General features: G+C 38.9%; 1 protein-coding gene across 4 annotated transcripts in view; it reads left to right on the top strand.

Annotated features, from left to right (window-relative positions):
- hyal6 (hyaluronoglucosaminidase 6) overlaps positions 1 to 14,354 on the top strand; it is a 60,485-nt gene extending 46,131 nt beyond the window's left edge. For 3 of the 4 annotated variants that reach the window (XM_052030340.1, XM_052030341.1, XM_052030337.1), the window contains exons 2-4: positions 5,204 to 6,166; positions 10,024 to 10,113; positions 12,101 to 14,354. In XM_052030340.1, the coding sequence (XP_051886300.1) occupies positions 5,228 to 6,166; positions 10,024 to 10,113; positions 12,101 to 12,550 (1,479 nt within the window). In that variant the 5' untranslated portion in view covers positions 5,204 to 5,227 and the 3' untranslated portion in view covers positions 12,551 to 14,354. Of the gene's footprint in view, positions 1 to 5,167; positions 6,167 to 10,023; positions 10,114 to 12,100 lie in introns of all 4 variants that reach the window. The other variant, XM_052030339.1, reaches the window with a different exon arrangement.
- Positions 14,355 to 15,776: the final 1,422 nt, after the last annotated feature.

Below are 15,776 nucleotides of genomic sequence, written 5' to 3'. Positions count from 1 at the left end.
AACTTGCACATGATAGAACATATGCTGGCGCACAATATCTGATAGACTCTCGCAGTACTCAGCAGAATGGGTAGCAAGATCCTGATGGTCTGCTGAATGCTGCATATTGTTGTCACCAGCTATAAATGTGAGCAGCTTGAAAACAAGGGGTAGATTTGGAAAGAAGTGAGGTGACAAACTATGTAGCTTATTTCTGGCTAGGATGTCCATGAGGACTCATCCAGGACATTATATTTGAGAATGACACATGGGTTTAACTGCAACGAGGCATGTAAGAAGTAAACCAACCACTGCTTATAAATCAGAAGAAATTTGGGTTGAGAAATAGTGTTATAGGGGAATAAGGATTAGATGCAAGGATATCATCATCTTCACTGGTTTTAGCTTCACTACTGACCAAGGACTCAGTAAGTGTTAGCATTAACTTTCTACTTGTTTGCATTCCATTCATATTGTATGTGAGAGGCATGCCTTAAATAAGTGAGTAGATGGCATTGTACAAGGGGTGGTCAGACAGAATTAAGAAATGTTTGCAGGTGTGTGTGAATTTACTAAGCATGGTTATTCCCACCATGGATTGCAAGGATAAGGTGCACTCTTTCACTACTTTTGTAGTTTTGCTTATTAGGCCTTCCTTATATGGTGTTGGAGCATTTCGGGAGGTGACTGCACAATATAAGCCATTAGGAAAAGAACCCAGTTTGCCTGGCATATTACTTGCTCTTATTAACATATATCCCAAAGGTATCTTACCCAGAGTTTAGTTGTGGGAATGGATGAACTTCACCAGAACAGAAGAATGCATGTTCTTGCTGCCAACAGTGAGCTGCAATAATTTGTGCACAGTGGGGGTTGAGGAATTCTGTTTATGGGAAACAAGCTAAACAAATATGAGAGTGTATCTGTTGAGCGTATGAACTTGGCTATGATGTTTGTGGCTTCTCTTCAACATAACTTTAAAGGAAATGACAAATTGAGATCAAGTTTTAAGATTGTACAACAGTTTGTATGTTAACATCTGCTTACATTGATCAATATTTTGTAGAAATTACTACAACATTTGCTCTGCCTCCTTCTACATGAAATTTGCAATTACTCTACATCCTGATTTGCATTAGTAGCCTTATACTTGAATCGTGCAAGCATTTTGTTGTCCATTTATGAGCTTGCTTGAAAATTGTATTAGACCTTAGCTATCAGTGCAACACACAAAACGCTGGAGAGAAATGGACAGTTGATGTTTCAGGTTAAGACCCTTCATCTGGACTGAATATCTTTCAGTCCAGATGAAGGATCTAAACCCGAAATAGCCAGTATAAAAAGGTGAAGAGAAGGGGTGGAGCAAGAGCTGGCAGGCAATAGGTGTTTCTCCAGATTCCAGCATCTGCAGTCTCTCGTGTCTCCACTTGTCTGTCAATGAGCTGATTGAGCTGCTCTACTCACTCACCCATTTTAAGCTGCCATTTTCTAGTTAAAGAACTTTTAACTTGCCCATCTCATTATTTAGTAGCTTTCCATGGGTGCAGAAAAAAATAGCCTCTGAGTGTTATGTTCCTGAGCATCTCATCTATTACAAATGCTTCTACGTTCAACTTGATCCCATTATTATGTTCCAGGTTCTGAACTAGTTTGTCACAGTAATGCCATGACTGAATATTTAACTGAAAGTATTTTCGCCCTAAAATCTTTTTAAACCCTTGAGCTGGGATCATAATATATTAAGAGCAGAAGAAAAATTGTTTTACTTGGTGTTGGAATTATGATGAATGAATAACCTGGGCCTAGGTGAGTGATGGTTGGGGTTGCACATAGAGTTCATGTGTGCAACGTCTTTGGAACTTGAAGCTAAAATGCAAAGACACGTTCAGTAGAAATGCTTTAAAATCACATTTAGAGATTCTATTGGAAAAATTCAAGGGTAGCTCTACAGGATTACAGGTCATAATGTGAATATTCGGATCAAGCTAGGATGGAAAACTAATCTACTGTAAACCTTGATTTGTTCCGTATGGATTGTAGAACCAGGTGGGGAAAGAGTTAGATAAATTAGAATGAAATGGTGTTCCAACCAAGACAGGTTAGAGTGACTGGGCAACACCAAATGTAAAAGTGCCTAAGACGGCCAAGACAGTTCGACCGTATGATGATTACAGGGTGAGGTTATACTAAGGAGTTGTCAGTGAACAGCGGCCAATTCCTACTTCTCAGGATTTATATACAGAGCTGACAGAAGCCAGCATTTTCACCAGATTGGATATGTGACTGAATATAGATAAGTGGGAGGGGGGAGGAGGGTGGTCAACAATATTTAATGATTAAAATACAAAAGAACTTCCTAATGGTGTTAAATCGTCACTGTAAATCTTTTAAGCTATCATGAACAAGACATTACAAGGTACAGAGCATTACCTTTGCAATCCAGTTGATGTACTCAGCCACAAAGAAAATCTTTGAATATTAGAATAAATGTTGAGGTATAAAGTAAAGCTCAAAAGATGCAAGTTTGCATTCACATGGAAAAAGAGAGTTCATTTTGGTCTAAAAGTGAATGTAAATGGATTGTAGTCAAAACATGGAAGAAATCATGAAGGCAGAGGAACAGGTTGTGCTGCTGTTGAGTTACTCATCTTTTGACAACTCAGAACATGATCGAGCTCAGTTCAATCAAATCATGATTGCAGAGCCAAACCAACAATGACATCTTTTCAGAGCTGGAAATAGCCCTTGAGACCTTTCTGAAGAGTAAACATTTATTATTATCAGAAAGGGATTGAGAACATTTTGGAACCCATTGATAGAATGTTAAAATGAATTGAGGTGAAATACATTGGATTATGTACTACAACAGAGCCCACTAGTGATCCACTTTCTATGTTATGGCTTACCAGAAGAGTTTGTCTGTGATAATGGTTCTCATTTTAATTCATCTCTATTTGAGTGCTGTATGAAATATGATATTAAGCTTATGATTATTTCACCATATCATCAAGCTTTAAGTAGAGCAGCAGAGAGAGATCAGTGAGAATTGTCAAAGAAGCAATGAAGACCAAGCATTATGGGGTGCTTGAATTTAACAATGTGACATGATTAGCAAGCATTTTGCTATATTTCAGAATGACAAATCATTGGTTAGGCTGTACTTGGAGGAAGAGGCAGGTAAAATTACAAAGTCTAAAAGACATTTGGCCAGGTACGTGGATAGGAAAAATTTTTAGGGATATGGGCCAAACACAGGCAAACAGGATTAGCATAGATAGGCATCTTGCTTGTCATAGATGAGTTGGTCTGAAGGTCCTGTTTCCACGCTGTATAACTATGAATGGCACTACATTCCAAAACAAGTTATGCTGCTGTTGAGTTACTAATCCTTAGGCGACTCAGAACATGATCGAGCTTATTTCGGTCAAATCATGAGGAAAGAATGGAAGTGAAGCAGTTGGAACAAAAGTATGATTGAAGCCAAGGAGAAACACATTTTAAATAACATGATAGTGGGTTTGAGGGTATACATCAACCAGCAAAATTGACATTCAAAAATGGGACATTGGAGTGCTGGTGGAATTATGCAGTATAAAGAGAGTTGTGAAAATAGGGCATAGAATAAGAGGTGTACGTGTGACTCAACTAGAAGTGTGCATGTGACTCAATTAATTCCCGTGAGAGAGAAACCCAGCGAATGTTGAAAACGAGTGTATTTCCAAATTCATCCAGTGATCAAGTGAAGACTATGGAAGAAATAACATTGAACTGCATTGCAGCATTGTTGAAGGAAGTTGAATATAAGATGTGTTTTAGCAGTTTCTCATGTCTCTTAGTGTCTAATATTCCTGGTCAATACATGGGGTTAGAATTAGAATCCATGCATGCATGCAAGATAATAATCATTAAATCTGTTAAGGACATGTGCGTGTCCAGGTATGCTTATGATATACATCTTTTTAATGGTGTCACTCCAAATGAAGTCAAATTTAAGTTCCTGTGCATACCTCTGTGAAGATAAACCTCACATTTAAATCCTTTCCAAACTCAAGCTGTTTTCTTTTCCATACAGTTTTTCTTCAGGATCCACAGCTATAAACATTGGATCCCTGAGATTTATGGTTGAGGAAATTCTTTCATAAGACTTTTTCTAAATAATTAACTTCATTAACTTATCTGTAGAGTAGTTTGTGTGAGGAAGGGCACTGAGGATTATGCTGCATTAATAATAATGAGACATATTCAATGGACTTTCTCGTATTTGATGGACAATTGGTAGTTTTACAAATTGTATCTGTTTTTATTGAGTCATCAGCCAAAGTTCTATCAATATTATTGCATTGCCTTGTTTCTTTAGCAGCCCTAGTTAAATTTAGATAAAAGTTAACTTCCTACTGTGTGCTTATAGGATACTTTTCTAAAATAACTTTTTTTCAACTTTTCTCTCAACCTTATTAAATTCAACTTTACCATATCATATTTGTAGCTGTCAGTTTTTTATTTGTTCTGTTTATTTTATATTGCTAGAGGGGGACAGAGAGAAATTTTCCAGAATACATTTTCCTTTTTGGCCTTGGGCATTGCTCTTGTCTTGTATTGCATCTCCCTGAGGAGTAGTGTTTATTAATGCCATCTTGAATGTGGGACATATGCCTTTATTTCCCTGCATGTTTCACATGTTCATATATTCTGTAAGTAGAAGCTAATACATTTTTTCTTAATTTTGAAACATTATCTGATGTCCTTTTTCCTTTGGTACCACTTCTAGTTGTTGGCCAAGTATATTGTTCAGTTATTACATGATGACACATGTGGAAAAAAATATTTGCAATGGCTGTGATAATTTAATTTGAACAATCTCCTTTCAATATTGGCAATGAATACCTATCACTGCTCCGTGTAACAGACTAGATTACTTTTAAAAAAGTAACAGCTAAAATGATGGAAAGAAAAAACAGGCATGGAAATGTTCTATGGTTTATTTTAAAGGTGTACAAGCTGGAAAAATATTGCTGAGGATGTTTGGAATTGATTAATGTGCTGTAACTAAATAAAGAAGGCTGGAGATTCCTATTGTTAGTAATGCAATAATTTTGTTAATACATCGCTAATCCTTAATCTTTATCTGTAAGTTAACAGAACTACTTTATATTCATATACTGTTGATACACATGTGTCTGCTTTTCAGTTTCAGCAAACTATAAAAATCATCTGTTGGTTTCAGAAATTGGATTGGAAGCTGAATATCATGAGTGTTGCAATCATTTCCAAGAACTTCTTTGGAAGACTACTGGTTACTGTAATTATAACGCAGCTGTCAAGTGGCCAATATTACAAGCAAGTGAAACCTCCAGTGCTTCCACAGAACCCATTTATTGTTGTTTGGAATGCACCAACTAAATGGTGCAGGCTTCGATACAACGTAGATCTGGACCTCAGTGTTTTTGATATATCTTCAAACTCTAATGATACACTCAGTGGGTCCGTCATCACCATATTTTACCACAATCATCTGGGCAAGTACCCTTACTATACAAAGAAAAATGTTTCAGTGAATGGAGGGATCCCCCAGAATAGTGACCTAAAAGGACACTTGAACAAAACCAGGTCTGACATTGAGAAATTCATTCCGTTTAATGACTTCAGTGGTCTTGGGGTGATTGATTGGGAAAACTGGAGGCCATTATGGATCCGAAACTGGGGACTGAAAAATATCTATCGGCAAAAATCCAAACAACTTGTGAAAAGGCTTCACCCCAGTTGGACAGACAATCAAGTCAAATTAGAAGCTAAGAAACAATATGAAACTGCAGCATCAGACTTCATGAATAGTACACTGGAGTTAGTAGAGAAAATGAGACCAAATGGCCTCTGGGGATTTTACCTCTTCCCAGACTGCTATAACCATCACTATAAGGAAAAGACAAAGAAATATGATGGGAAGTGCCCTGCAATTGAATACAAACGTAATGACAAGTTACTTTGGTTATGGAAAGAAAGTGGTGCTCTCTACCCTTCCATCTACCTTGGACTTGATTTGAAATCAAGCCCAAATGCACGAAAATTTGTCCATTACCGACTGAAAGAAGCTATCAGATTAGCCTCCATAGCCCAAAAAGACTATGCTCTCCCGGTCTTTGCATATGGACGACCGTATTATGCTTATGAGTTTGTGCCTCTCACTGAGGTAAGTAAAAAAGAAACATGATGAACTTTAAGGGTTAGATGATTCCAGATATTTATTTTGTGCTGGAAATATATGTAATATTAAAGCATCATCTGGTTTGTATAGCTAACAATACAATTCACACAGTGTCATCCTTTGGGCTGGTTAAAGGTGAGGTTCCAGCTAGGAATTGTGCCAAAATTAGCAAATAATGACAACTCAATTGCATTCACATGAAAGCTTCAATACTGATTTCATTAATCTTCCAGTTTTATTACTTTTAGATCCATCCAAGGTAGATTTGTCAATGTTCATTTTAGAATGAGTATTAACTCTTAAATCGTTAGCTAGAATAAATCAGGGAATGATTTTTTTTATAGACTCACTGATATTTTGGGTATCTCTCAAATTAACTTTACTTATCCCCATCTACTTTCAAGTTTCAGAAAAGAGGGTAAGACTACTTTGAGCACAACCAAAAGGTTTTTCCAGGTTTCCAAACAGAATCACTTTTCTAACCTAAACATTGGATGTGCAAGGTGTGGGAAGAGAGGAAGGTATAGATCTCTCTCTCTCTCTCCCATGGATCAAACAGCGGTGGGGTGGGGGAAAAGAGGGGAGCATTATTTGCCATCCCAAAGGTCACCCTGTTGCATCAGTATTTCTGCCTTCATTCACATGATTTGTGGAAACAGAGGGAAATAGGGTGAGGGACTCCAGGGTCTGACAGAGGCAATTTTGATGTAAAACAAAATGACTTGCGCATTGCAACCCCTGTTCCCAATATTGCCCCACACCAACAAACCTGCTTCCCCTCCAGTGTGGCATGCCACATGGTTTCAAAACCCTAACTGAACTGACTCATGACTCCCGTCACCCTGCTGTGATGTGTTCATCTCTTCAGATGGTCTAATCAGAAAGTTATAAAGATTTGTGTATTTAGTGCCTCTGTTTATAAAGCCCAAAATCTTTCCAACTTCCTCCCATTACCGTTTGTTGTATACATTAATGATTTGGATATGATTGCAGGATGTATGATTAGCAAGTTTTCAGATCACCTGAATATTGGCGGTGGTATTGATAGAAGGATAGTTGTAGACGCTGGGATGATAATCATTTCGTAAGATGGGCAGAGCAATGGCAGATGGAATTTAATTCTGATAAATGTGAAGTGATGCACTTTGGGAGGACTAATAAGGCTTGGATTTACACAAAGGATAGGGCCCTAGGATATATTAAGGAACAGAGTGACCTTGATGCACAAATCCAACAATCTTTGATGGTGGCAGCATAGGTAGCTAAGCTGGTGAAGAAGGATTCTTGCCTTCTCTAGCCACGGCATGGAATATAAGAGCAGGGAGAATATGATACAACTTAATAAAACATTGATCAGGCTACAGCTGGAGTTCTGTGTACAGTTCTGGTCTTCACACTACAGGGAGGAGGTGATTTCACTAGAGATGATGTAGAGGTATTTCACCAGGATATTGCCTGGAATGGAGCATTTCAACTATGAAGAGACAACGAGTAGGCTGGCTTTGTTTTCCTTGAAGCAGTGGAGGCGGAAGGTATACAAGATTATGATGGGCATAGAGACAATAGATAGTAGGAAACTTTTCCCCTTAGTTAAGATGTCTAAAATTAGAGGGCATAGGTTTAGGGTAAGGGGTAAGAGGGGAGCTTTTTTACATGCAGGGTAGTTGGGATCTGGAACACACTGCCTGAGTGAGTTGTGGAGGCAGAGACCCTTGCAATATTTAAGAGGTACCTAGATGAGAGGTTACCTCTAGGCTATGGACTAAGTGCTGGAAAATGGGATTAGTACAGGTAGGCACTTCATGGTCAGCATGGGTGTGTTGGGCTGAAGGGCCTGTTTCTGCAGAAACAAAAGACTGCAAATACTGGAGTCTGTTTCTGTGCTGTATGACTCTATGGCTCTTTGGAAATTATATTGGTCATGAATTCATTTATCTTTTTCATTGAAACCAGTATCAAAGAGCAATCATATAGATGAGTATTCCTTCCCTAAACATATAAAATCATAGAATAAGAAATATTTACAGCAAACAAGGAGGCTGTTCACCATATCCTGTCTTTGAATTACTATCCATTCTATAACAATTGGACATCTTTCCAATATTTGATACTGAGCTCCTACACCACAAATTATTCTTTTTTTTCTTCATTTATGCAGTAATTCCAATCAAAGGGTTACAGGTATTTGCCTTTACTCCTTAGGGATAACATTGGGCAGTGATCACTTTTGTATTTTTTTTCCTACCTCAAACACTAAAATGGATAATCTATCAAAAGCATTCACACACATTAGTTAAGACAAATTCATATCCTAAAACCAAAATCATGGTTTCAAAATCATGCTCCTGACAGGAAAGCTGCTGGAAATACAGAGTGGGCAATGGTGGGTCCAGGTGGTGGGTTTGCATCTTTTAGGCACAGAAGATTGTAAGCAGTTGTGTATATGACTTATTGATAAGCATTCCCACTGATCAAGGCTCTGTGCCTGGTGCATGCAATTGGAAAACATCCTGTCATATTCTAGTTCTCTTAACAGTTTAATGGATACACCACACAATGTGGTATGGCATTAAGCCATGTAAACCAGCAGCTTCAATCTCCATTTCATACTAAGGCAGCTGATTTCAGCCACTTTAGGATACTGCACTGCAATTGGCCATGGTGCCCTTGTGTTAGACAAGGGTCAAGTATAACTCTAACTCTGGATACATTTTCTTGGTGTCTAATGATCCATTGTGGAAAATGGATGACAGTTGAGGTTCAGGATTGATTGTGGGCATTATAGATCACTGAAGACTCTTGGCTATTTCCGTAGGATTGTGGAAAGTACCACCTCTAAACATCATCATGTTTTGCTAGTGCTCTTCCCTGTAACATGTGAATGGGTACACTACATGGTAATTAAGTTACTGGACTAGTATCCAGGTATCTCGATTATTAATCTTTACAATACCATGGGAACTTCAAAATTTAAATTCAAGTTTTAATCTGCAATTAAAAGCCAGTGTTAGTATTGGTAACCATGAAGCTGCTAGATTGCAAAAGCCCATCCAACTCCTAATATCCTTCTGTAAGTAAATTTACTGACCACACCCAGTCTAGCCTATGCGTGACTCCAGACACACAGCAATATGGTTGACTCTTAACTATACATTGAAATGTTCATATTCCACAAATGAATAAATAGCAAGGATATAAAAATTCAATAGAAAAATACTGACATTCTATGACCATTTTCCTAGAGTCACCATTCGTACCTCAAGCACAAATTACTCAGCACAATTTTTACCCTTGAACAAATTGAAGTTCTTTTAGAGAAACAAAGGACTGTAGGTGCTGGAATCTGAATGAAAAACACGATGATGCTGGAGGAACTCAGCAGGCCAGGCAGCATCCGTGGAGAAAAACAGGCAGTCAACATTTCGGGTCAGGACCCTTCTTCAGGACTGAAGATAGGAAAAGGCGAAGCCCAAAAAGAGGGGAGGCGGGGTGGGCACGTGGTGATAGGTAGATGCAGGTAAGAGCTACTGATCGGCAGGTGCAGGGGAGGTGGGGAGAACAGATCCACCAGGGGATGGGTCAAAGGTAAGGAGAGAAAAAAAAGGGGGTAGAAAAAAGAGAGAGAGGCTAGGAAAGGGAAGAAAAGAAGAAGCATGCTTGAGGGGTGGGGCTGTGGGGATTATTTAAAGTGGGAGAATTCAATGTTCATGCCACTAGGCTGCAAGGTTCCAAGACAGAAAATGAGGTGCCCTTCAGACAAATCCAGAATACAAATTTGGCTCAGAGTATTACTTCAAATCAGCGAATGCATAACAATTTTTGTGGTGCCTCTCACTTTACAGATTGACCTAGTCCATACAATTGGTGAAAGTGCTGCAATGGGAACCGCGGGGATTGTTCTTTGGGGAAACATCGATTATGCAAGATCAAAGGTATGATTACATTTTTTTCCTTCATTGTTCAATGGCAACAATGGCTTTGGCTGAATGGCATAATATACCCATGAATCCTGATTTGAATATAGCTTCACTTTCTGATGAAACAGAGAATGCTGGAAATACTTAGGAGGTCAGGTAGCATCTGTGGAGATCAAAACAGAGTTAATGTTTCAGGTCATTGGGCTTCCATCAGAACTGGCAGTTAACTCTGTTTCTTTCTCTACAGCTGTTTCCTGACCTGTGGAGTATCTTCGGCATTCTCTGTTTCTATTTCTGATTTCCAGCATCTGCAGGTTTTGCTTTTATAATCTCAAGAAATTTTCTTTTAAGTAATTAATTCCTTATCCTTCCAGTTTCCCACTAGTCCTCTGACCATTGAACACTCAGTAAAGTATATCAGAACTTCAAAAGAAGTCTAAGTTCAAGAAAAACATGCATTTTCTGCCTGCAATTAAGAACTTCTGTTTCCATGCCATAATTACAATATACTGTGTAGAAGTACATAGAATCTTTTCTGACAGCTGCAGGTGGAAACACAGCTGGATCTGCTAAATATATAGGTAGAGTTGTCTTAGGGATATGATGATAATTGTAGTCATGCAAAGAATTCACATGGCATTTCTCTTTCCTTTCATAACCCTTCCAAGTGTCAGGTTGATCTGCTACTAACACCTTAAGCTTCTACACTGCTAGAATTTCAAAGACAAAATGGCATTGTTTTATTCTCCTTGTTTACACCTTTTCTTCTGTCATATAATCTTTCTAATATCCAAACTATAAAGGACTGACAATTTATCGCTGAAAAGATTTTGAAATAAGGTACTTTGTAAAATCTGCTGCTACCTTGATTTTAAATTAGAACCTATCTTTATAATCACTCCAGCATGTATATATTCCCTAAAATTTATGAAATCATGTCTATTCTCATCTAATACCACAGCAGCTGCAGCTGCTTAAAAGCACAGGCAGTTGTGTTACAATATGAATATAGCTTTCCCCTGAATGAAGTTGTTCATCCTGTTCTTTGTCCATCATCTGACTAGATCATAATCAGAAAAAACATTCCTTGTGAAATTTCTTGTGAAGTGTCAATGAGTTTTTTTTTCCCCCAAGGATTAACTGAAGACAATGGGATCGACAGGAGAGGATTTAATTCCAGCGAGTGGGTGGGGTTTAAATCAACTAAAACAGTCAGTGAGTTGAACACACCAACTTTTTGATGTAATCTGAGTGCTCCAGGCAGTGAACGTTGGAAAGAAAATTATAAAAAAAACCTGCATTTACTGGAAATGTAAAATAAAAACAGAAGATACTGGAAATACTCAGCAGGTCAGGCTGCATCTGTAAGAAGAGAAAGAGAGCTAACATTTCAGGTCTCCAGCGAGACTTGAAGAAGGCTGCTGTACATGCAGCAATGCTGTGGAAATCAGGAAAGGAGGGGGCAGTCTCACCCACAGGATGTTGCTAACCTACCTGCAACTAAATGACATTGAGAAGCTGCTCACAGGAGGCTGTACCTGCACACAGGGTATACAGATAGGGGCTCAGTTACTTCAATACATCAGACATGAATGTTTCAGGAGGCTTAGGCTACTATCTGTTATGTATCTATTATACCTGGTCCTATTACGGAGGAAAGACCCAGCATATCTGCTGTCCATTTCCTTCTCCTGTGTAGATAGTTACAGAGGCAGAAAACCTCCATCTTCCAAATTCAGTTTAAGTACATGCACTGAGATTGATACATGCCCATTATTGTCATCATTGTCTTCCTAACTTGTTAGAAACCTGGAAAAAAATAGCTAAACCTGTTCCAATAAAGAGTGCAAAATAATTTGGGTCTCCCGCCCACTGGTGAGGCATCCCAAAACATCACCCACTTTCCCAATACATAGGATGTTAGAATGCATTCTAGTGGGTTGCTGATATTATTTAATGTGTGATATTCTTAGAATTAAAGTGACTTAACTTTTCCTTACAGAATCACTGCTTAGCAGTGAAGGAGTACATTAATGGCCTTTTGGGACACTATATTGTTAATGTGACATCTGCCACAAAGTTGTGCAGCAAACATCTATGCAAGAAACATGGAAGGTGTGCGAGGAAGAACATTGACTCCAAAACTTACCTCCACCTGGACCCCGGGAGTTTCAGTATCAGAGCCAATTCCGAGGGAGTCCATCCAAGATTTTCTGTGAAAGGGAAGATGAACCCAAGGGAGCTTAAAGACATGAAGCAAAAGTTCATGTGCCAATGTTATGAAGGTTGGGTTGGCATTGCCTGTGAAGTACCAGTTCTCAACATTCCTTCAGTGAATACAAGTGTCCCTGGCACAATGGTGGGAAGAGGTTCAGCACCACAGTTACCATTTTCATTTGCCACTGTTGTTGTACTCCAGCTGGTCATTAAAATCATTAATTTCCAATGCTAGAAACTTTTTGCTCTGGTAAATTAATAATATGATATTGATAAGATTTTATCAGGTGCATGAAAAAGGATCTGGACAATCATCCTACTGGCTTTCTTTTAGAGTTTTTTTTCCAAAATATATTTAATGGCACACAGTAACGATTATATCTGCTGCATCACCCTCTGCATTCAGCCACTATAACAGTCCAAAGTGGAGTTCTTTCTGATAAATGTTGGAACTGAAGCTGCCTTCAAGCCCTCCCCAAAGAAAAAGAAAGTAAGAAAATGAACTTCAAACATTAGTTTTCAGGAGACACAGGAGACCGCAGATGCAGAAATCCGGAGCACAAAACAAACTGTCAGAGGAACTCAGTGCGTCAGACAGCATGTGTGGAGTGAAATGGGCAGTCGACATTTTGGGTCAAGGCCCTTCACCTGCATTCCAGATGGTATTGGTATTGGTTTATTATCGTCATTTGTACCAAGGTACAGTGAAAAACTTGTCTTGCAAACCGATCATACAGGTCAATTCATTACACAGTGCAGTTACATTGAGTTAGTACAGAGTGCATAGATGTAGTACAGGTAAAAACAATTACAGTACAGAGTAAAGTGTCACAGCTACAGAGAAAGTGCAGTGCAATAAGGTGCAAGGGATGAAAGAGAAGATGAAGGGTCCTTGAGCCGAAACTCAGCTGTCCATTTCCCCCCACATGTTTGTTTACCAACTGCACCACCCTTCTCCCATGCATTAATTTACCCTGAACCATGCTCTGGTAGGGAAAATGTCCAACTGCCATGTTCTTTGGAAACTGATGTCACAGACCCAGTAGCTCTAGACAATGTGAAGTAATGAGAGCCCTTTAGTTCAGTGGACTCAGACAGTGAGTGCTCTGGCCATATGAGTGCAGAAGAGTTGAAAGTTCAGTCCAAAATCCCTGGCAAATGAACTAATCACAGCCAAGTGTGGTTTATAATAATTGGCTAGTGTCCTAATTAGGGTGCAGTGGATATTAAAGCTTGCTGCATCTGATTGGTCCCATAAATTGGAATACGTAATGATATGATATGCAGCTGTTCTAAGTCTAGTCATGATGCCAACACGCATTGTTAGATCTTCCAGCTGAATAATGCTCTGTTTGGCAAGGAACTGGAGGGCAATTAACACATGTAGATCTGTATCCAGCAAGGTCAAAAGTTTTAGATGGAGGGGAGAAAATAGGGGAAAAAAATTGAAAACTAAAGTGCACTTAGCAGTTCACAAATTAGTGTTAGCATTACAGATGCCAGAATGAGGAATAAATACTGGCAGCAAACGTATTTAGGCTGCATGTAGTGACAGCAATATAGAGAGGAGCTGATTGAGTAATTCCTCTGTCAATCAAGACTACACTGTTTTAAGCTATTGTGATTGATTTTGTGCATAGAATTTATATTTAACTACCCTTTATGCACTGTATTTTGCTGGAAAAATTAACCTACTGTTTTTAGGAGAAGTTGCTGGAGTTTCTATTTCCTTTGCTCTATAAGTGGAATCTGTTTTTTGAATAAATTGACATTATTTACTGCAGAATATGCTCTGCCCCATCTCCAACTCAGAGGGCGATGTGATATTGTCAATAAGTACTCTGATATCTTTAACCTCAAACTGTTTGGAAGAACTCTTGGGGTGGTTTGACAGCAATATGCTTTATTAGTTTTATTACTGTCTTTGTCACTTAAAACCCATGTAGCCTAAATGTTGTTGGGACCGAAATCACTAATATTTCAATTCTTATCATTCATACATATAGAGACTTTGAAAATAAAAAGAACTAATTGAACAATAATAATGTCTTTTTTGGATTCCTTGTAATAAGTCTCATGTCGGCTCTACTACTTATGATACAATTCAACTGAAATATGCATCTGAGGCAAGTACACTGGTTTCAAACATGCTCAATAGCTTAACACTGGGAAAGTACACCTGAAGGTGATCAAGGAGTATTTTTGTCCTCTTTTATTGTATGGTTCCTCTTCTTGCTCTGAGGGGGAAGGACTGAACTATTACTGAACACATGTTAATTCCATGTTCAAAACCAGCCTTAAGTGCAAGCCAAGCCTTGCCCAGGCCATGAGATAAGAACTGATGGAGCAGCAGAAAGCAGAAGTCACAACTCCTCCACGACTCCAGCCTCTACCATCACCCATGTAACAGGTACCACATTGAAGAGGAGAGTATAGGGCAACAAAATGAGATGGCGGGGAAATTTAATAAACTCCCGACACCCAACAGAACTGCAGGGAAGCTGGAAGGTGATGGTGGGCTGGATCACAGAGAGGAAGAACTTGCATATCCAGAGTTACCAGTGTTCAAGGGGTCATGGGCATTCAAAATGTGGTTCTAAATTGGAGAAAGGCCAATTTTGTGGAAATGAGAGAGGATCTAGGAAGAGTGGATTGGGATAAGTTGTTTTCTGGCAAGGATGTGTTCAGTAAGTGGAAGGCCTTCAAAGGCAAAATTTTGAGAGTGCAGAGTTTGCATGTTCCTGCCAGGACTAAAGGCAAAGTTGACAAGCATAGGGAACTTTGGTTTTCAAGGGATATCGGTGATCTGGTTAAGAAAAAGAGAGAGGTGTATAGCAGGTTTGGCAACTAGGAACAAATGAGGTACTTGAAGAGTATAGAAAATGTAAGAAAATACTAAAAAAGGAAATCAGGAAGGCAAAAAGAAGACATTAGTTTGCTTTGGCAGATAATGTGAAGGTAAACCCGAAGGATTTCTACAAGTATATTAAGAGTAAAAGGATAGTAAGGGACAAAATTGGTCCCCTAGAAGATCAGAGTGGTCATCTATGTGTGGAGCCTCAGGAGATGGGGGAGATCTTAAACAGTTTTTTTGCATCAGTATTTACTCAAGAAATTGACATAGTGTATCTGGAAGGAAGGGAAACAAGCAGTAGTGTCATGGAACATATAGAGCTTAAAAAGGAGGAGGTGCTTGCTGCCTTACAGCAAATAAAGGTAGATAAATCCCCAGGGCCTGACAAGATATTTCCTTGGACATTGAGAGAGACTAGTGTAGAAATTGCAAGGGCCCTGGCAGATATATTTAAAATGTCCTTAGCCACGGGTGCGGTGCCAGAGGACTGGAGGGTAGCTCATGTTGTTCCGTTGTTTAAAAAAGGCTCTAAAAGCAAACCAGGTAATTACAGGCTGGTGAGCCTGACATCAGTAGTAGGTAAATTATTGGAAGGTGTTCTGAGAGA

This window comes from Pristis pectinata, chromosome 15 (genome assembly GCF_009764475.1).
Source record: "Pristis pectinata isolate sPriPec2 chromosome 15, sPriPec2.1.pri, whole genome shotgun sequence".
NCBI lineage: Eukaryota > Metazoa > Chordata > Chondrichthyes > Rhinopristiformes > Pristidae > Pristis > Pristis pectinata.
This window is presented reverse-complemented; position numbering and strand designations above follow the sequence as displayed.